General features: G+C 36.7%; 1 protein-coding gene across 1 annotated transcript in view; it reads right to left on the bottom strand.

The window, feature by feature from the left end:
* fgf24 (fibroblast growth factor 24) overlaps positions 1-21,105 on the bottom strand; it is a 38,682-nt gene extending 17,577 nt beyond the window's left edge. The window contains exons 1-2 of the mRNA XM_057850456.1: positions 20,610-21,105; positions 20,458-20,494 (exon numbers count right to left, since the gene is read on the bottom strand). Coding sequence (XP_057706439.1) covers positions 20,458-20,494; positions 20,610-20,641 — 69 coding nt within the window. The 5' untranslated portion in view covers positions 20,642-21,105. The remainder of the gene's footprint in view (positions 1-20,457; positions 20,495-20,609) is intronic.
* Between the last annotated feature and the right edge of the window lie 1,569 nt (positions 21,106-22,674).

The following is a 22,674-nucleotide window of genomic DNA, read 5'->3' as shown; positions in this document are numbered from 1 at the left end:
AATCGATAAACTTGAGTATTCGATAAGAAAAAAATATTCAAACTAAATTTTGTTGCTTCGAGTATTCGTTAAATTAAAGTGGCTTTGTAATGGTTTATTTTGAAAGTTTACATTTAGTTTTATTGATTAGGGTGGATACACTGCCCTCTGGTCTGCCTCATTTCACATGACTGAATCCAACTGCTCCCTGTTAAGACCAACGTAAGCTAGGTTTTTGTTTGTTTGTTTTTTAATGCATTCGTAATTTAGTTTATTGGTATATTTAGCCGTTTTTTGGTGGAATATGAGTCTGAACCATTTGTTAAGAACATTGTAAATAAAAAAAAACGTTAGCATTTTATAGCATTAAACTAGCTAACTTTTGCTATGTAAGTTAGCTAATTGTTCTTTTGTTGTACATAGATCCTCATTTATCTATTTTTTTTATACTGTTTGAGCCTCACCCCTGGTATTTTAATTTTTCATGTTCCTTATCCGATTACTTGATTATTCAACTAACTAGTTCATCGATTAATCGACTACTAAAGTAATCGATAGCTGCAGCCCTAGTTATCATACCATCAGAATCTCATACTGGCACATACCTAGCTATGAGTTACATTTAGTATGTGATGATCACTCAGCACAGACCTTTGAAGGCTAAACGAATATTGAATATTCTCGCTTGCCAAGATAAGAAAACAAATCTTACCATTTCATTCAAAAGAAACAAGCCTGAAGCCTAGTGAGCTGGTCGAATGGTGCACAGCACATCACATGAGTGACACAACCAAATAAGACAATGTCACCAATTATGAACATATGACGGAAACTATGCCACATTTTTGTTTTGTTCTCGTCACATCAGAGGAAACTGGCATTTGTCTAGTTATGGTTTCATCTCCCAAGACATGTTTTCAGCTAGTTCTTGTGTCGTCATCGTCATGAAAAAATTGTTCGTCGATGGAATAGTTTCGTTATGGTCATTATTGACGGAAACAACAATGTAAAGTACAAATACCTGATAAAGTATTTGTAATTGAGCAAAACTTCACATAAAATGGGATGGGACGTCATTTTTTCTCCCACAATCCACCAATCAGCCTCTCTAAGGTTCACCTGTCTGATGTTTACGAGTCACCTTAGACCCCGCGTAAAAATGAGGAAATTGCCGACTTATTTTGCGGGGGGCGGCACCGTCACAAGCGGGAGCGTGCGGGCAAACGTATACTTTCGGAAGCCCCGGAATCCACGGCCAGACCTGGTTTCCACAGCTGTACTCTGGAGGTAATTGCACGGTAATGGCTCTTTACACGACGGCTCTCAGGTGGCTAATTACATACGTATTACATACTCCGAGTGCTTGTTGTTCTAACCCGGGACAATGAATGACATCCAGCGAAAGCCATGGGAAAGATGGGAGTCGCACTAGAACAACTGCCTAAAAGTCGCGATGGGGGAAAACTGTGTAACACATTAAAACACTTAAAGTGACCATGCATAAAAACGTGACGTCATCTGGATAAAAGTCGATTTTTTTACCAGGTTTCTACATGTTGCTTAACCTTCATGAACTTTTTTGACTCATAACACTTAAAATCAGTGTTGCAGCGATACAATTTTTTGGCTCCTGGTACAAATTCCAACACCCAGCTGGCCGGTACTGTTCGATACTATGCTTTTTTGGGATTTAAAAATAATAATAATTAAATATTGAATTACTGCATACTCACTTGAATGTGGTCATTGCTATCATGCTTGGTCAAACACTACTTAACTCATTGTCTGCCAATGACAGTGCTAACTGTCCAATCTAGGGTTGTTCCGATCATGTTTTTTTGCTCCCGATCCGATCCCGATCGTTTTAGTTTGAGTATCTGCCGATCCCGATATTTCCTGATCCGATTGCTTTTTTTTTTCTGCTCCCAATTCAATTCCAACCATTCCCGATAATTTTTCCCGATCATATACATTTTGGCAATGCATTAAGAAAAAAATGAATAAAACTCAGACGAATATATATACATTCAACATACAGTACATAAGTACTGTATTTGTTTATTATGACAATAAATCCTCAAGATGGCATTTACATTATTAACATTCTTTCTGTGAGAGGGATCCACGGATAGAAAGACTTCTTAAAGGATAAATGTGACTTTGTACATTGTGACTGAATATTGCCATCTAGTGTATTTGTTGAGCTTTCAGTAAATGATACTGTAGCCGTTAACTGTTCTGCCCAAATGCATGATGGGAAGTGCAACCATGACTGTGCGTAGTGGCACCAATTGATATATCTTCTCTGCGTTGGGAAGTAACATAGGGTGTTAAGGAAAAGATCAACCAGTACCGTTCTTCCCCACATTGCTTCCCACGATATTTTTAATTGCTGAGAGAGGGATTTTAAGGCTTTAGCCAATTAAAAAGAGGCTTCAAAGACTGCCAAAATTTTCTCTACTCATTTTACGCTGCCTGTTAGCTCTATACAGCATATAGGTAAAACGGCGCCATTATAGATGGAACGCGACAATGCGTGAGTGGGTCGTGCAGCGCATGCCTTAATTGCATTAAATATTTTAACGTGATTAATTACAAAAAAAATGTATTACCGCCGTTTACGCGATAAATTTGATAGCCCTACTTTAAGCCAAAACTAAAGACTCTGGATGAATGTAAGACATTTTGTCTGTAACGCTAAATACAATTAGAAAACGATTTAATTAAAAAATATATATATATATTAAAAAAAGGCATGTCCGATACATTTTGCCGATTCCGATACTTTGAAAATGACCATCGGCATCCCGATCGATCTTTAGTCCAATCCATTTGAATTGGGAGGGATGAAAACAAATGACCACCCTCCCACGTCTACTAGTAATAACCTCATTTGAATTTACAGCAGATGGATCATTGGATGCCACACGGTGTGAGTAGCCGGCGGCCATCTTGGGTAGTGCGACCATTGGTTAGATCTCAAAAAGTACATATTGCGCAGCATCGGTACGTTATTGATGGTACCTTTACATGGAATGCAAAAGCAGCCATCTATGTTATTCCTTTTTTTTTTCTAATGGTGTTTCTTCAGCGCGCCGCACAGCCCAAACCGTTTGGCCCATCGACCCTGTTCGAGTACCGAAATAACAGGAATTCTCGTGTGACGCAGGAAATCTTTTGAGTCACCCCCCAAAAATTACCATTCGCGCCAAAACACTGGGGTTTTTTGGGGGGAAAGATGTCAAAATGTATCTAGTCCTACAATTTTATCCAATTCATATAAACCATACATCAAAAACAGTACCGTATACAGTATTCGCCAAAAACCTATGATTCCTCCAAAATTCACCAAAAACCATTTGTTTACAATTGGATGCCATTGCCATGTATGTCGTTCCATTCATTTTTAATGGCAGAAAAACATGGTTGTAATTTTTGACCAAAAACTTTACATTTACAACTTTCCATTACAGCTTTCCATTACAGCCCATTGACATTCAAATGGCGCCCACGTAAGTCAATGCCATTGACAGCCATGTATGTCCTTGCCAATGACGGCCATGTATGTCGATGCCATCGATGACAATGTACGCCCATGCCATTGACGGCAATATATGTTGATTCTATAGATGCCAATGAACTTGGATTCCATTGACGCATTGTACGTCGATGCCAATGACGGCCATGTACGTCAAAATATCAACAGGAAATGAACTGATATCAACAGGGAGTGACAATATTAAGTCTCAAAATCAATAGGAACCGACCTGATATCGACAGGAAGTCACCATGAAATGTCCGGAAATTAACAGAAAGCGACCTGATATTAGCAGAACATGACCCTAAGGGGTTTATCTGTAAAAGCAAAGCTACCATCGCAATTTCACCAGAAACTGAATTTTTTCTAATACTCCCCGATACTGAAGACATCATTTTAGTGCTGTATTGGTATCAATACTACTATTAGGCAGGTGCCGATAACCGGTTTCAAGGTATACCGTAGTATTAAAACGTCACAGTTTCAAAACCGCAAAAAAATTTGCTGTCATCAAGGTATCAGTTAATTTTTATGTACAATAAACGCAGGCAAAAATCCCTCGCTTGAAGCTGCAAGGCTCAACCCTCCCCCACCGGTTGTTGCTCAGTGTGAGTGAGTCAGCTGTGCAGCAGGATGGCTGGAGGAGATGAAACTCCTGAACTATTTCCCACCATCGAAGAAAACAAAATCGCTGGTATTGGAATACTTCGGCCAGAGAAAAGTTTCAGACGGCCGAGGCTTAGAAGAGGGCCAACTGACATGTAAAACATGTTTGCGGACGGTGGCTGCCAAGGAGGCGATGCCTCCAATGTGATTTTGCATTTATACTAGGGCTGTCAAAATTATCGCGTTAACGGGGGTTAATTAATTTTTTAAATTAATCACGTTAAAATATTTGACGCAATTAACGCAAATGACCCGCTCAGACAGATTTAAATGACAGTACAGTGAAACGCTCACTTGTTGTGTTTTATGGAGTTTTGCCGCCCTCTGCTGGCGCTTGGGTGCGACTGATTTTATAGGCTTCAGCACCCATGAGCATTGTGTAAGTAATTATTGACATCAACGATGGCGGGCTACTAGTTTATTTTTTGATTGAAAATTTTACAAATTTTATTAAAACGAAAACATTAAGAGGGGTTTTAATATAAAATTTCTATAACTTGTACTAACATTTTTCTTTTAAGAACTACAAGTCTTTCTATCCGTGGATCGCTTTAACAGATTGTTAATAATGTTAATGCCATCTTGTTGATTTATTGTTATGATAAAAAAATACAGTCCTTATGTACCGTATGTTGAATCTATATATCCATCTTGTGTCTTATCTTTACATTCCAACAATAATTTACAGAAAAATATGGCATATTTTATAGATGGTTTGAATTGCGATTAATTGTGATTAATTACGATTAATTAATTTTTAAGCAGTAATTAACTCGATTAAAAATTTAAGCCCTTATTTATACAAAATAAAAGTTAGTAAAGATTGTCATGAACGTTTCCCACCAGCTACGAGAGTTAATTCCAGTGTGTTTAGTGTGTCTAGCGGTGGTAAAACATGATTTTTCTCTCTGGAAAATGTGTTGAGAAACAGTGTGTGTATAATGTAAACATGATACGAGTCATACACACGTTCTTTTTATGGAAAATCATTCAATTATTTTTGTTCTGATGGTAATAATATTGAGCTTTGGCTGTGGCTGCCTTACCTAAAATTTTAATATTATTTAGTATATTTTGTCATTTTTAAATATATTTTAACTTAACATTATACTTATATTCCAATTTGCTAGTATGTTTTGAAAAATAAAAATCCTGTTCAATGGAAATTTTTTTTTTTTTTTTTTTAACCCAGAAAAGTAACACGTTTTAGAGCTGGAATTGCAATATCGTGATAACGTGAAACCGTGATTTTTTGCGTAAGGTTATCATACCATCAGAATCTCATACCGGCCCGTGCCTAACTCGTATCGGGATCGGTTTAACACTATTCATACCAGATATTTCAAGTTTTTTTCCCATTCATACTTTTTTTTATCCTGCGCCGAATGCTTTTATTTTATTGTATTTTATTTCATTTTATTTATTAATAAAAGAGAGATGTTCTTCTGCATTTCAGACAAATTTGGAGATGAATGAATGAATGAATGAATGAATGAATGAATGAATGAATGAATGAATGAAATGTTTATTGTCATCATCATCGGTTTCATTGACAGTTACAAAATGTGGAATAATTTGCCCGAGAAAGTAAGAAAACTTTGGCAGTCACAAAATGTGGAATAATTTGCCCGAAGAGATACATGAATGCTTGAAAGAGTAGCAGGGGATACCGTCCACTACTGTCCTTTTGGGGGTGGTAAAATGCATCACATTGTGCCGGACAGCTATTTATGTCAAAACGAACTTTGGTACATGTCTCTGCACGAATGTTCTCGCAGTTGCGGCAAGGTCCCACTTTTGTGATGAGGATGTCTATCGTCATGGGAATATTACGGATGGGTGTGCTTCCTAAATGTCAAGATTCAGAAGCCACGTCCCCTGTTTTTGGGGGGTCCACTTGGCGTCACTAAAGCAAACATGTCATGGTGAATCAACAGGTTTAAGGGGGAAAAAAAGACACTGTGACACTGTCTTTTCCTCTTTCAAGTCACAGAGTGACAAGATGATCTCTGAAATGTGGATCAAAGACGTAAACTAGGAAGTTAGACAGGATTCAGCGCAGATTAGTGACTCACCAGGTGCAGGGTTAACTTGCTTTATAGGGCAAGTGACTGTTTTTTGTCTTTTATAAAACAAATATTATTTTATTTTATTATTTAATCATTAACCATTTTTATCTTTATATTTTTACAACTATACATTTATAAAATAATGCAATGTTAATAAAAACTAAATTAGTAAAATTCAAATCAGTAAGAACAGAAATACACACTGATTACGGCCCCAAGTAACACTCTAAAGTTGTTGTTTGTTTTTTCCATAGTAATTAACGTGATAGAACATCCAAATCATTTACCATATTTTTCGGCCAAAAAATGTGCAATAAAGTGGGAAAACAAACATATGGCGAAGAACACAGACAAGGCTGAAAAAGCAGTTTCTGCTCTTGCACCCCTCTAAAATAAACTGCTGTATTTTAAGCCAAAAGAACTGTTGTGTTCGATAGAACAATATGTCTATATGCTGCCATAGCAGATTCATGCCACGTTAAGCCCCCACTATTTTTAATTTGCCCGTTTTACCCTGGAAACCCCTGTTTACAGATGTCGCGAAACAGCAAAGGACTGGGACTGTGTGCTGTGGTTAGATGACACCAAGATTGAGCTTTTTGGCAACAAACACTCTTAGTGGTTCTGACGTGCCACGAAAGATGCGCATGCTGAAAAGCACCTCATACCCACTTTGAAGTATGGGGGTGGGTCAGTGATGCTGTGGGGCAGTTTCGCTTCCAAAGGCCCTGGGAACCTTGTTAGGGTGCATGGCATCATGAATGCTTTGAAATACCAGGACATTTTAAATCAAAATCTGTTGCCCACTGCCCAAAAGCTGAAGATGGGTCGTCACTGGGTCTTTCAGCAAGACAATGACCCTAAACATATGGCCAAATCTACACAGAAATGGTTCACCAGACACAAAATCAAGCTCCTCCCATGGCCATCTCAGTCCCCAGACCTTGTTTTGTTGGCAAAAGTGGGTTATACAAAGTATTAACACCAGGGGTGCTAATAATTGTGACACACATTATTTGATGTCAAATAATTTTTTCTTTATGTGGGATTTTTTCCCCACTGAATGAATGCACTTGTATTGAAGGTTGGATTTTTCTCTTTTTTTCCATTAAGGTCCCATATTATTTGAATTAAAAAATATATATTAGAAGCTGAAAAACACATCTTTTTCAGGGGTGCCAATTAGAGATGTCCCGATCAATCGGCATCCCGATCGATCGGGTCCAATCACGTCATTTTCAAAGTATCGGAATCTGCAAAAAAATATCGGCCATTCCTTTTTTTTAATATACAGTATATATATATTGTTTTAATTAAATCGTTTTCTAATTGTATTTAACGTTACAGACATAAAATGTTTCACTCTTCCAGAGTCTTTAGTTTAGGCTTAAGGTAGGGTTATCAAATTTATCCTAATAACGGCGGTAATTAATTTTTTAAAAAATGTTTCAAGTTAAGATATTTAACGCAATCAATGCATGCGCTGAACGACCCACTCACGCAATGTCGCGCTCAATCTGTAATGGCCCCGTTTTACCTATATAGAGAGATAAAAGGCAGAGTAAAATGAGTCGAGTGAATTTTGGCAGCCTTTGGAGCCTTTTTTAATATGCTAAAACCTTACAATCCCTCTCCCTGCGATTAGAAATATCATGGGAAGCAATGTGGGGAAGCAAGGTAGCAATTGATCTTTATCTTAACACCTTATGTTATTTGCCAACGCAGAGAAGATATAGCAATTGGTAGCACTACGCACAGTCATGGTTCCACTTCATGCATTTGGGCATGACTACAGTATCATTTACTGAAAGCTCAACAAATACACTAGATGGCAATATTTAGTCACAATATACAAAGTCACAAGTCTTTCTATCCGTGGATCCCTCTCACAGAAAGAATGTTAATAATGTAAATGCTATCTTGAGGATTTATTGTCATGATAAAAAAATACAGTACTTATGTACTGTATGTTGAATGTATATATTCGTCCGAGTTTTTTTCATTTTTTTCTTAATGCATTGCCAAAATGTATATGATCGGGAAAAATTATCGGGAATGATCGGGATCGGATCGGGAGCAAAAAAACATGATGGGAACAACCCTAGTGCCAATAATAATGGAGGGCACTGTATGTGACAATACATCTCTATTGTATCAGGGCTTTTTACTTATTGGCTGCCATTGACGGCAATAGAGGTTAGCGAGTCCAATCCATTTGAATTGGAATCTATTGCAGCAAATCATTAAATAAATGCTAAAATAGAAATGAATAAATAGCCAGTTTTAGAGGCCGAGTTATAAAGAGCATTAAACATACCCGAGAGTCTCTTTATCAAAGACAAAGATCAGCATCATCTCTCATCAACCCTCTTAAAGTCAAGCTTAAAGGTCCCAAAAAAATAAAGAGAAAAAAAGAGCCTGCTGAGGGATTTATCTCCCATCTGGTCATCTCCAAACAAACACTAAGGTGTGTTTTGCTGCAAAGTTGCACTTCTTGTCACGGGAAGCGCAAAAGGCGGCCAACACGGTCGAGCGGCAGCGCTTTTTATCAGGCCGCGACCCCCTTGCTCTCGGTCTTCAAAGACGACTTGAAAACCGATACTCTGGCGACTTCAAAAGGGGGAAGTGATCGGTCGCATCCATCTACACGGTAACACTGACACCAGCGTACGCACAGGGTCACGAACACGACGACGGACATGCTGCCACAAAAAAAAAAACTGTTCCGGTGTATGTGTTGTAATATGCTTAAACTCAGTGGTCACTAAGCAATTTCTCTAGGAATCTGCCATGTGGACTAATTTCAAGAAAATACAATACGATATCATTGGCGTGGGCGATTTTAAGATCGAAAAAAAGTATTGATGGATCTCAGTGATCAGGCGTGTAATATTGAATTAACCGTATGCAGATGCAGATTAGTTTGGCACATTTTGAAGTCTCTCAAAAAGAGTCCAATGTTGATACTTTTTAAGCATTTTTTAAAACTCCAGGTGAGATAAACTGTATTGCTGAAGACACAAAACAAATAAAATTACACACTGTGTACTAAAATACAAAATACATTTCATTTTTCGAGCGCCTGCTAGCTTAATGCTAATATACAGTGGTAGACACCATGGTATGAAAATTACTAGTTAAAAAGATAACATATACCGTAATTTTTAGAGTATAAGTTGCTACTTTTATCCCTCATTTTGAATCCTGCAGCTTAAAGTCCAGTGCGTTTTATTTGTTGATTTATTGGCTTAATAGTAGGGCTGTCAAACGATTAAAATTTTTAATCAAATTAATTACAGCTTAAAAAATAATTAATCGCAATTAATCGCAATTCAAACCATCTATAAAATATGCCATATTTTTCTGTAAATTATTGTTGGAATGGAAAGATAAGACACAAGATGGATATATACATTCAACATACGGTACATAAGGACTGAATTTGTTTATTATAACAATAAATCAACAAAATGGCATTAACATTATTAACATTCTGTTAAAGCGATCCATGGATACAAAGACTTGTAGTACTTAAAAGATAAATGTTAGTAAAAGTTATAGAAATTTTATATTAAAACCCCTCTTAATGTTTTCGTTTTCATAAAATTTGTAAAAATTTCAATCAAAAAATAAACTAGTAGCCCGCCATTGTTGATGTCAATAATTACTTACACAATGCTCACGGGTGCTGAAGCCTATAAAATCAGTCGCACCCAAGCGCCAGCAGAGGGCGGCAAAACTCCATAACAACAAGTGAGCGTTTCACTGTACTGTCATTTAAATCTGTCTGAGCGGGACATCTGCGTTAATTGCGTCAAATATTTTAACGTGATTAATTTAAAAAATTAACGTCCGTTAACGCGATAATTTTGACAGCACTAGTTAATAGGTAACACTAAATTTGACAGCGGCGTCATAAGACTGTCATAATTATAACATGACACTATCATGGCCATTAATGAATGCTTATGACCGATGTCATTAAGTGTCATCCGGCAAATTATGTCACTAACTCCTTTTATGTCCTGGTCTGATCTTTTACATCAATTCAAAAGTGAGATAATTTGCTGGATAATAAGCATTCACTAATATTCATGGCAGTGTCATATCATGATTATGATAGTCTTATGACAGTCTTATGGCGCCACTGTCAAATAAAGATTTACCAAATACAATAACTAGCAATTAATGAAACAACTGGTACAGTAACTGAAGAAATAATTAGCACAGAACATGAATTTTAATTGTTATTTACATCTGTATCTCTACAATGCATTCTAGGAGGCATGTTGGACGACAACAACGTTTACAGCAGGTGGCAGCAGAGTGGTGGCTCATTTGGTCTTATGACATTCTTATGATGCCGCTGTCAAATAAAGTGTTACCAGTTATCTTTTTGTGTAAATATCCCATAATACAGTGAGGACAGCTGCTTATTGTCCAGTGCGGCTTATCTATGAACAAACGCCGTTTTCGTGTCAAATTTGGTGGGTGGCGGCTTATACTTAGGTGCGCCTTATAGTCTGAAAATTACGATATATATTTTTAAATGGCGAACAGAATCGAGATCTGATGATATAAAAAAAAATTGTCATCTTTTAATAGCAAGATTCTCCAGCTCTAAGATATCAATTCTTTGGACACAATACGATATTTGCTGCAATTACAAACCTGCCAATGTTTTATTTTGATTCAACTAAAGAGCTTCGTATCAATTTAATAAGATATTAAGTATACATTTAACACAATAGGTTACATTTCACCTAGAGCAATTTTGACAACTTTTTGTGACAAATTTTATGCTGAAACATTTAGAACATTTCAATGAAAAACATTCTTCTTAATGAAGCAGCACATTTATAAGATGATGATTGCTTTTGTGCATTTTGATCGATTTGATTGGATCTTTCCTTAACCGATCAATTTATCGTGACACTCCTAGTTTTAAGTAGGGACGTAAATCAGCGACTTGATAATGTTATTATATAGTGTCTTTGGACAGAGGTACTATATTTACCGATATTACAAAGTCTACCAAGACTCAATTTGATACAAAGGCCAACTATTGATAAATTGATCCAAATTGATGCGTCATTACACCCTAAAGGCTGATTTAGGCTTCTGCGTAGTGGTGACGGCGGACCTACGCCGTTAACGCAGACTGTATTTTCAACCCTAAGCCGTAGCTTGACGTGCACCTCCCAAAAATCTTGACTACGCACCACGTCAACACACATGACGTGAACGTCGAAGGACTGTGATTGGTCCGCTCTGAACGTTATCTTCTGTGTCGCCTATAGGCTTGCAGCTATCGATTATTTAAGTAATCGATTACTCTATCAATTAGTTAGGTCAAATAATCGAATAAATAAAATAATAAATAAATAAATTTTAGCAGGTGTTAAACAGAGGCTTGCTAAGATTGCATTTTCAAAGGAGCATTAAATGTAAATACAAAAAAAATTCCAGAGTGTTTTTTTAATCTATGCAGAATTGCACTCATTTCACAAGAACAATCATTAAAATACTTGAGCTTAACCTCAAACGGTATTAAAAAAATAAATAATGAGTTTTGAAGTACAACAAAAGAACAATTGGCTTATTTGGCTAACTTACATAGCAAAAGTCCCCTAGCTTAAATGCTATATATAAGCTAACGTTTTTTCAACAATGCTCTTAACAAATTCTTCAAACACATATTCCCACAAAAACCTGCTAAATATACCTCTAAACTAAATTACGAATGCATAAACAACTATGTTCTCAACAAAAACTTACAACCTTATGTTGGTCTTAACAGGAAGCAGCTGGATCCAGTCATATTAGATGAGTTATGTCATATTCACTGTTGCCACTAGAGGACAGTCTATCCACCCAAATCAATAAAACTATAAGCAAACTCTTTCAAAACAAACCATTACAACGCCACTAATTAAACAAATCCTCGAATTACTCAAGTTGATCGATTAATCGTTGCAGCCCTAGTAGCCTACGCTTTAACATTTGTATTAACATTCGTTGTTCAACTTTGATTAGCTGCAGCTGGAAATACACACATTCCATCTCCGTTGCCATTTCTGTCAATGACCGGAGGAATACTAAAGGAATTCGACAAGAGTCTCCCAAAACTGTACAAAGACAAAGCCACACCCCTCTAATGGCATGGCGGTGAATTACAGAGCAACGCGTTCCCTTGATGCAGAACTTCGAATGCGCAATGACGTCTATGCCGTCTCTCTGCCGTTATCGAAATGCAGAAGCATAAATCCGCTTTTACCCACAAACTGCGCCAATCTCAAATCTAATATGGCTCATTGCTACCATCTGCTGGCAGTTGTGCGAAAGTAAAGTTCCTTCCGAGCTTGAAATGAACAATTTACTTCATAAGCGATAAAAGCTTTATAAAATGGTATGAAAAAGTATCTGAACCTTTTGGAATTTCTCACATTTCTGCATAAAATCACCATCAAATGTGATCTGTTCCTTGTCAAAATCACACAGATGAAAATACAGTGTCTGCTTTCACTAAAATCACACAAACATTCATAGGTTTTCATATTTTAATGAAGACAGCATGCAAACAATGACACAAGGACGAGGGATAAGTAATTGAACTATGTGTAAAACTATGGCCAAGAATGATGTTCATGGGAAGACAACACAGAGGAAGCCACTGCTGTCTAAAAAAAACAATGCTGCTTGTTTAATTTTTGCAAAAAGGCACTTGGACACATCACAGACGTTTTCGCAGAATATTTTGTGGACTGATGAAACCAAAGTTGACTTGTTTGGGTGTAACACACAACGTCATGTGTGGAGGAAAAATGGAACAGCTCACCAATTAATGAATCAATCAAATGTATTTATATAGCCCTTTACAGAACCCGAAAGGTCCCCAAAGTGCTTTACAACAAAGACAATCATGGCTCATTGTAAATAAAAGGCAGGAAAGTATTATACAATGACATTAAGAAAAAAAAAAGAAAAGAAACAAAACAACACATCACAATAAAAGTCAGACAGCAAATAAAACAATAAAACAGATAAAATCCGAAAACATTAAAAACCCTTAAGAAATAAAACCAGGCTACGCTAATCTGGGGGAAAGGCGAGTCTAAAAAGGTGTGTCTTCAACCGAGATTTAAAAAAGCCTAAATTCTTAGTGGTGCAGATTTCGGGGAAGACTATTCCACAACCTAGGGGCAGCAACCACAAAAGATCGGTTTCCCCACTGTTTAAGTTTGGACCTCGGATGCTTAAAATTTCCGATAAGTGAGAAGGAGCCTGGCCATTAATGGATTTAAAAACAAACAGTAAAAGTTTGAAGTCAATTCTAAAATGAACTGGAAGCCAGTGGAGAGATGATAGCACGGGGGTAATATGTTCACGTCTAGTTGTATTTGTTAAAAATCGAGCAGCAGCATTTTGAACAAGTTGGAGACGAGAAATTGTGGACTTCGGAAGACCAACATAAAGTGCATTGCAGTAGTCCATCCTTGAGCTTATAAAAGCGTGAATTGCTTTTTCAAGGTCGTGGCGACTAAGAAAAGCCAACATCAACACCTCATCCCAGCAGTGAGGCATGGTGGAGCGAGCATCATGATTTGGGGCTGTTCTGCTGCCTCAGGGCCTGGACAATTTGCAATCATTAATGAATGAATGAATTCAAAAGATTATCAGGATGTTTTGCAGGAAAACCTGAGGCCGTCTGTCAGACAGCTGAATTTAAAAAGAGAATGGCTGCTGCAAGAAGACAATGATCCAAAACACAGAAATAAATCAACTTCACAATGGTTTCAGAAGAACAAAATACAGGTTCTGGAGTGGCCAAGTCAAACTCCACACTTGAACCCCATTGAGATGCTATGGCATGACCGAAAGACAGCGATTCATGCCAGACATCCCAGGAATCTGACTGAACTACAGCAGTTTTGTAGAGAAGAATGGGCCAAGATTAGTCCTGATTGATGTTCCAGACTGATCTGCAGCTACAGGAAGCGTCTGGTTGAAGTTACTGCTGCAAAAGGGGGGGTCCACGAAATATTAAATGCGATGGTCCACTTAGTTATTTTCCCCCTTTCTGTCACTGTTATGATATTATCCTCATTAAAATATGAGAACCTATAAATGTTTGGGTGGTTTTAGTTTAAGCAGACACAGTTTTTTCATCTGTGTGGTTTTGACAAAGATCAAATCACATTTGATGGAGATTTTATGTAGAAATGTGAGAAATTCCAAAAGGTTCCGATACTTTTTCATACCACTCTAGATTAGTTAAAAGACTTAAGACAGTAAAACAGTACTAGACTCAACACCAGAACCTCCCAACTACGAGACAGATGCACATTCACTGGTTTACGCGAATCCCAAACCATTTGAACTGGGGTGGGGGGGCTTGCATGTTTCTGTGCCATTGACAGCAATGGACGTCCAATCTATTTGACCTGATAAATCGCTTCCTGTCTCTTCCAGTTCAAATAGATTGGACAACCATCGTCGCCAATGGCAGCAATGAGTTCAAATGTTGCATGTTCCGGCTTGTTTGTTCCAACGTCACAGGTCATAACTCGGTGTGGGAGAAGCCCACCAGGGTGGGGGCTGAGAGGGTGCAAATAAAAAGTGTTGTAGTGCACCGGCGTTCTCCCGACGTTAACCGAGTGAGTCAATTAGGTGCGCAGACGTCTGCTAGTGCTTACGGTTCAAAGTGAGTTGCTGCTCGTAAAAAGGGGAGAAAAAAGAAAAGCGTCTGTTCAAAGAGTGTAAAAACATGAACACGCTACTAATTGAAGCGCATGTACAAGCCGTGACACAAGCCGTGTTTAATTGTCACGTGCCTTAAAGGAGATTTGCAAGCGGCTTCAACATCAACGGCTGTGCAGTTTATGCCCGCTCTTAATTGTCATCCTAGTCAGCGCCATGCGTACTGGAATTTACGTAGCATCTTGTTCAACTTCATATAGGAGCAGAACGTTAGCAACAGGGAGGTCAGAGGGGAGGCTGGCAGGCCGTTTTGCAACTCCAAACTAATTTTTTTGTTGCTTTGGTATGAATTTGAATGCTCCTGTTGCATTTGGTAGGTTGGTATGCAAAAAATGTTCATGGGTCAGCTTGACCCAGTGCATGTTTAGTTATAATATCAATAACCTAACAAAACTATTTCTTATGACTGTTTTTTTGCTTTTCCAAATGGGCTGATTTGACCTACTTCAATATGAGTCATGAAATCAATATTAAGATCCAGAAATTATGTCATAATACACTATTAAACATACAATAATAATGTAATATACTTACTCCTTAAAGAAAAAAACAGCAACGACTGGGCTTTTTATTTTTTGCATTTTAAAAATATTTTAACATTCTCAATATTTTACATTGTACCAAGGGTTTAGGTTTGGTCTCAACATTGGTAGGGACTTTTTGCTGGGACCGCGACATTTATAATGATCAATGCAAAATAAATCTGTATTGACTTATACTAACTTTTATGTGTATTGGTTCAGCCTACACCATTCTATTCAAACTTCTGTTTTCAAAACCTACGAAAGAAACTTTTTTTTTTTTTTTTTTTTTTTTAACTTTGAGAAAAAAATATCCGGATTTTATGAGAAAATTTAAATTGCATTATTTGAACATAAATTAAATTATATTAACATACACAATAAATACAAGCTTGTTAATCTTCTCTTAACTATACAGGAATTAAAAAATAAATAAACATTTGTCTTAAAACCACTAAACATTGTCTAAATAAAGAAATTAAATATAACTAAAAAAAACTTCTTTGTCAGGGAATAACAAAAATAAATAAAAATGGAACTGTCCTTATAAAACACTACTGCTTTTGCACAGCAAATTTAACAAAAAAACAAAGCTCCTTTGTAAGCTGCTTTAAGACCACATGAATAAAATTAAAAAGTAAAATTGGGGAGAAGGAGGTAAACCTCAGTTCACTACATTTCTCACAGTTAATTTAACGTTAACAGTAGAAAAAAAACATACGGAAGGACACTTCTCCCTAAGCAGCTTCCTACTCGAGTTTCACAGGTTAGCAAGTTCACACAGTTTAATGTTATGCTAACTCTGATGCAGGTCGGATTTTCAGTAGCAAAATGAGTGGTGTGTTCCCCACTTCCACAACATTGACGTCTTTTTACATTTCTTACAGTGGTTGCTGCTGGCTGAAAAAAAGCTTGTAATATCTCTAATATCTCTAATATCTAACGTCAAGTCATCAGCCAATCAAATGTGCGTTTAAGAGGGGGGGGGAATGGAGCGGCACATTCAGCAAGTGACATGTAAGTCTGAACATAATGAAAATAATTCACTTAAAAATGGTAGGTTAAATTACAACAATTAAAACATATGGAAATACAGTCTAAATGACCTATATAACTGAAGTCATTATATAAAGCAAATATGGTTGCTTAAAAGTTGGTGGGGACATAATGAACATCCTGAAAAGTTGGTAGTGTTTTGTCCCAACCGTCCCTATGCAAACCTACGCCCTTGCATTGTACACGTATTCATAATATCAACACATTTTATTAAAAATAATTTCACATATGTCCATAGAAATGACATTTTTCAACATTAAAACATGTTCTTCTCTAAATAAGAAATAGGAAATAACTTTTTTTTTTTTTTCAAATACAATATATACAGTTTATTTAAAGTAACAAAATAAGTCATTATCTATTTTACATTTTAAAACAGTAATATCATGTACACATAGTATAATAAATTTAAAAATAGGAGTTGTTCTAAAATTTGGGGGAAAAAATTAAGATATGTTAAGTCATACAATCAAACAAACTGCATTGCGTATATTATGTCTTAATTTTTGTCATTCCGCTGATGTGTATGAAATCCTCTAACAGGTTTTCATTTGACTCTCATCCAACATTAAAATTACCCGTCACATTTTTTTTCATTTATGTTATGTTTTTTCATCATCAGTTTAGAAGACATTTTTATTCCAACTGATTGTACTGTATTGATTGTATCATATGCAGTTGGTTTATAGTACATCTATTTTTGGGTATTTTCTGCATTGTGAGACTGTTAGTTTGATTGAAGGGGAAAAAAAACAAAAGATTGTACTCAGTTTCGTTATGCTATTTCTTGATACTGCATTTTCCACTACAACGATTATCATGAAATTGCTGTATTGTGATACTAATTGATCTCATAAATGTTAACGTGGTGCATGATATAGTTTGGTATATTTGGGTAAAGGGCAATGATTGAACATATATGCAAGTGATTCAGTACATTTAAGAAATTATTGGTTTTATCATTTTAAATTGTTCATTGAGGGACCAGTGCACTAATTAGATGAACATAAACCATTCACAACACCTAATTTTTAGATTTGGGACAATAAAATGTTCTGACGTGATTGTGACCATTACAAAAATATGATGCGATTCTCATAATGTTATACATTTATACCCCCCCCCCCCCCCCCCAAAAAAAAACACAATGATTTTGAATTATTACATTGTTTTTACCACTCAAAATATGCACATTTTAAATTTCGAAAGGCAAATGACTTTGAATGTTTGGTACTGAAGAATCCAGTACAGTACATTTGACTAGTACAATGTAGTTGGATTTAAGTCATTCATTGCCATTGACGGGGCTAGTTCATTCGCCACTCCCAGTCAAAATGAATTGGACATCTCAGTTTCACTCAAACATGAGCATTCAAAACCAGTCCTCCCTATTTTAATGAACTCGATGTCTATCGTTGTAATGAGTTCAGAAAAACACTCTTTTATTTTTCAAGAATATAGTGTATAGTAGGGCTAAATGATATTAGATAAAACTTGCATTTCAACTTTTTGGGGGTTTGCGATATAATGTGATATAAATTGCAATAATAAAACTAGTAGAATTTTCAGCAGATAACTTCAATAGCTCTGTTTAGGAAGACTTTGATTGACTTGACATGTTACTGTATTAGTGTATTGCATTCAGTATTTTATTACAATGTTTTTCTTGAATTTCCCTCTTGTTCTCTTTTATCCTTGTATTCTTTAAGGTGCTTCAGTTTACTTTCAATATATTTATCTATTTATTATTCATTCATTTAAGAACTGAAAGTGCAAAAAATTGCAAAACCGCGATCTATGATTGTATTCCTATAATACCGTTTAATCCAGGCTAAAAGGGTTTATCTGTGAATGATGGAGATTGCTGGATATAAAAGGAATACAGGGAGCCATGTATCGGCACACTTGCTTTAAAAATAATAATAATAATCGCTAATCCTGCGATAGGGCTATTTTACATGCGCATATCGCGATGGCGATATTCAAGCTACCGTATTTTTCGGACTATAAGTCACACCTGAGTATAAGTCGCACCAGCCCAAAAATGCGCAATGAAGAGGGAAAAAAAACATAAGTCACACCAGAGTATAAGTCGCATTTTGGGGGGAAATTTACTTAATAAAATCCAACACATAGAACAGCTATGTCATCTTGAAAGGCAATTTAAAATAAAATACGGTAACACTTTACAAAAAGTGTCCTTTATTTAACATTAGTTTAACGCATTTTTAGACAATAAATAATGTTTAAGTAACACTACAATAATTAATATAATTGCTTATATGGTTATTTATTAATATATATATATATAATATATATAATATATATTTAATTTACATGAGTTAATGCAATAGCTAATGCATAACCAGACAGTAATGGTTTGGTAAAATTAAAAATATATATAGGCCTATATAGGGTTAGGGTTTGTAAACATAGCATTTATAATTTCTTAGTTAAGGGACACATTTGCTACACTTTACAATATGGGTCCAAAAAGCATTCAGTAATGGTTAATAAAGGTTAAGGGGGAGGGAGCTTAAGCAATTATAATTTCTTAGTTAAGGGACACATGTGCTACACTTTACAATAAGGGTCCAAAAAACATTCAGGAATGGTTAATTAAGGTTAAGTAAAACTTATGAGGTACGTTCACATGAAATAATACCATACTTAAGGTTAGGTTAGCAGCACCCAAGGACTCACAGAGCAATGTTTCTCATTTATTTACTTATTGTGAAGTGTAGCACATGTATCCCTTAACTAAGAAATTATAAATGCTTAAGTTCCCCCCTCTTAACCTTGATTAACCATTACTGAATGCTTTTTGGACCCTTATTGTTAAGTGTAGCACATGTGTCCCTTAACTAAGAAATTATAAATGGTTAAGTTAACAAACCCTAAACCCTAACCCTATATAGGCCTATACTTTTTTTTTTTTTTTTTTTGGACCAAACTATTACTTAATGTCTGGTTATGCATTAACTAATGCATTAACTAATGCATTAACTCATGTTAATTAATATATGAATAAATGTCATAAGTAATAAGCAATTATATCAATTATTGCAATGTTATGTAAACATTAGTTATTGTCTTGAAATGCATTAACTAATGCATTAACTCGTGTCAATTAATATATTAATAAATGATAGATAAGGGATTAAATGAATTATTGTCATGTTACTTAATGATTTTTAGACAATAACTCATGTTTAACTAATCGCTATTAAGGGACCCTTATTGTAAAGTGTTACCAAAAATACAATAGAGAACAACATGTTGCATAAGTGTACAGTATGATAATGTTATATGATGCATGAACAAAGAAATGCGAACGTGGCCGGTATGTTAACGTAACATAGCTATTAAGAGTTATTCAGATAACTATAGCATAAAGAACATGCTAACAAGTTTACCAAACCATCAATGTCACTCTGAAACACCAAAATAACATGTGAAATGATATAACAATGTGTTAATAATTTCACACATAAGTCGCTCCAGAGTATAAATCGCACCCCCAGCCAAACTATGAAAAAAAACTGCGACTTATATTCCGAAAAATACGGTATATATTGTGCTGGCCTTGTGTTTAGTGTCAGATTATTTACGACAGTGCAAAAAATGTTATTTTCTCATTTACAAATAGATTGTCTCACTCTTTTATACCTTTATCATGTAATATCGTAAACTGATTGCCTGGTCTGCGTTTGGATAATTGTTGTATTGCCATACTGTGAGATAATTCTTATCGTTAGGTTTTTATCGCAAATCTAATCGGAAGGTATAACCAGAGATTTCCAGCATTAGTTTTGATCATGATGATAAAAATTGCACAAATGCAATTGAACATGAAAGGTGAACGTACCTGCAGTTGAAAATAGAGGACCAGGAAATGTAAACACCTGAGAGGGGGGAAAAAAGCAAGACAAGTGAATTCAATTCCTTGCACAACATGACGGCGTTTTGAGCGACTTCTATTGGAAAGAATGCATATTGTTTCGGAAGGGAAGCACTTACAGGTAAAAGAACCTGGAAGGCAGCGGCGACATCTTGACACCTGCTTCCGCTCGACCGATAGAGGAAAGAAGGCGGGGGTAGGTGGAGGGGGGCACCAGCACCACCACCGCCGCCGCCTTCCTGGAACTCCTATGCGGCCCCCCCGTGCGCCTTTTACGCACACGGCTCCGGCGAGGAGACGCTTCTCGTGACGGTGGAAGTGTCCGGCGCGAATACGCTCACCCAAGGCAACATGAGGCGCTTCCTCGACGACGAGTTATCCAGGTTATTAATAATTTCAAAAAAGAAAAGAAATCCCAGTCTCCGAATGATGTCCTCACCGAGAAGAAGAAAAAATTACAAGTTCCCAAAGTGTACCTGAAGAGGGGGAGTCCTACACCTTGCACGGGCCATTTTGAAAAACTATCAAAGTGCTGTTTGTTTTTATTAAAAATAAGTCCTTCAAGTTTAATGGTAAGAATAATATTTATGTCGCAATCCAAAAAGTGGAAGCGGCTGTCAGTGGGTTGAGCAGCGCGTACGCGTCTGCGGCTGCACGTTGGGCCACTGAGAGGCTTTTTGCTCGCTGGTGGGTGGAAACATGGCAGCGGTTTGCACCTGATAGGGTGATCCCAGGCACCATCAGCATGCACGGGCTTCCCCTCGAGCGCAACACCCCCACACCCACCCGTCGGTGGAGAATCGCATTTATTCTGGCCAACAATGGAGGGATTGCCGTCAAATCAGTAGTTCTTAACCTTGCTAAAGGTACCGAACCCCGCGAGTTTCGCATGTGCATTCACCGAACCCTTCAAAATTTAATAATGAAGCTTTTTTTTTTCCTTTCTCCAAATTCAAAAGCGATATAGCTAAACTAGCAAGCAAATTCTGTTGAAATTTATTGAAATTTCAAATTTATTATAAATAAATTAGGTGTTTTGTAGTTAAAGTTGGAAAAATAAATTTCATGACTACATTATTATTATTATTTTTTAATTATTTATTTTTACTTTTAACCTGTCCTGTTCAGCTGCTTAGACACAGAGAAAAGAAATATGAGCTTTAATGTATCACATGGGAGTTTGATATACACCCAGTGCTTAATTTGTAAATCATAAGGTGCCGGAGCGCAAACTACATATGACAGCGCAGGGATGATGAGACAGGCACAGGTCCCTGAACATAAGCAGGCAATGGTGCTGAAAACAACACACAAATGCCAACTTGCCATGCTTTGGGACTTACAAGCAATCCATTTCAGATAATATCCATGCTATAAGTGTTATGATGACAATTTACAATTATTTAGGCTATAGTCTGCACAGCACAGGCAATTGCCCACATAACCACCTGTGGGACTTACAGTACACAGTCAGCAATTAGTTTCTCAACAGGTCTTACTTGTAAAACATTAACAAAAAAAATCACAGATTACAATAAATAACACAAACCCATTATTTTGCGCGTTTCATCCCCCCGTCTTCTCTGGCCCCAAAGTTCCCACCGCCTTACAAATTGTGCAGCCCAAACCGGAATTTCCTATTAGGGTCTGGCCTGTTGCTCCGGCTGTTGGTGGTCCACCTGGCTGACTGCTGGCGCTGTTGCTGGCTCCGACTCCGGGTGGCGCTGAACCTGACCAGCTGCTGCCACGGTAGCAGCCTCCTGCCCCGGCTTGGCTGGCTGTCAGTGAACCTGGCTAGCTGCTGTGGTGCTATCCTCCTACTGCACCCGGTCCTCACCGTTGGCATGAACGCTGCAGCTGCCCTTATCAATGGTTGTTGCTTTTCTGACTCGTTTTGAACCATCTTCCTTCTTTTTGGAAAAAAAAAAAAAAAAAGACAGTAAATGCAACTGTCTTTTTAGCATGTTGAAATACTGGTTGATCCTAGCTGCTTGCTCCCCAGATGCAGCAATTTTTAAAAAATTAAGAATTTAAAAAAAAAAAATTTTTTTTTGTCAGGGGCGTGATTTGTTGGTCCAGCTTTTCAGTGCAGCAACAATTCTCCGACTCTTTCAAATGACGTTAAATTTTTATAAGCAACATGCTATTCTTGGGATTTGTTCTGTAAATGAATTTATGCATATT

The sequence above is a fragment of the Corythoichthys intestinalis genome, chromosome 11, assembly GCF_030265065.1.
Source record: "Corythoichthys intestinalis isolate RoL2023-P3 chromosome 11, ASM3026506v1, whole genome shotgun sequence".
Taxonomy (NCBI): Eukaryota; Metazoa; Chordata; class Actinopteri; order Syngnathiformes; family Syngnathidae; genus Corythoichthys; species Corythoichthys intestinalis.
This window is presented reverse-complemented; position numbering and strand designations above follow the sequence as displayed.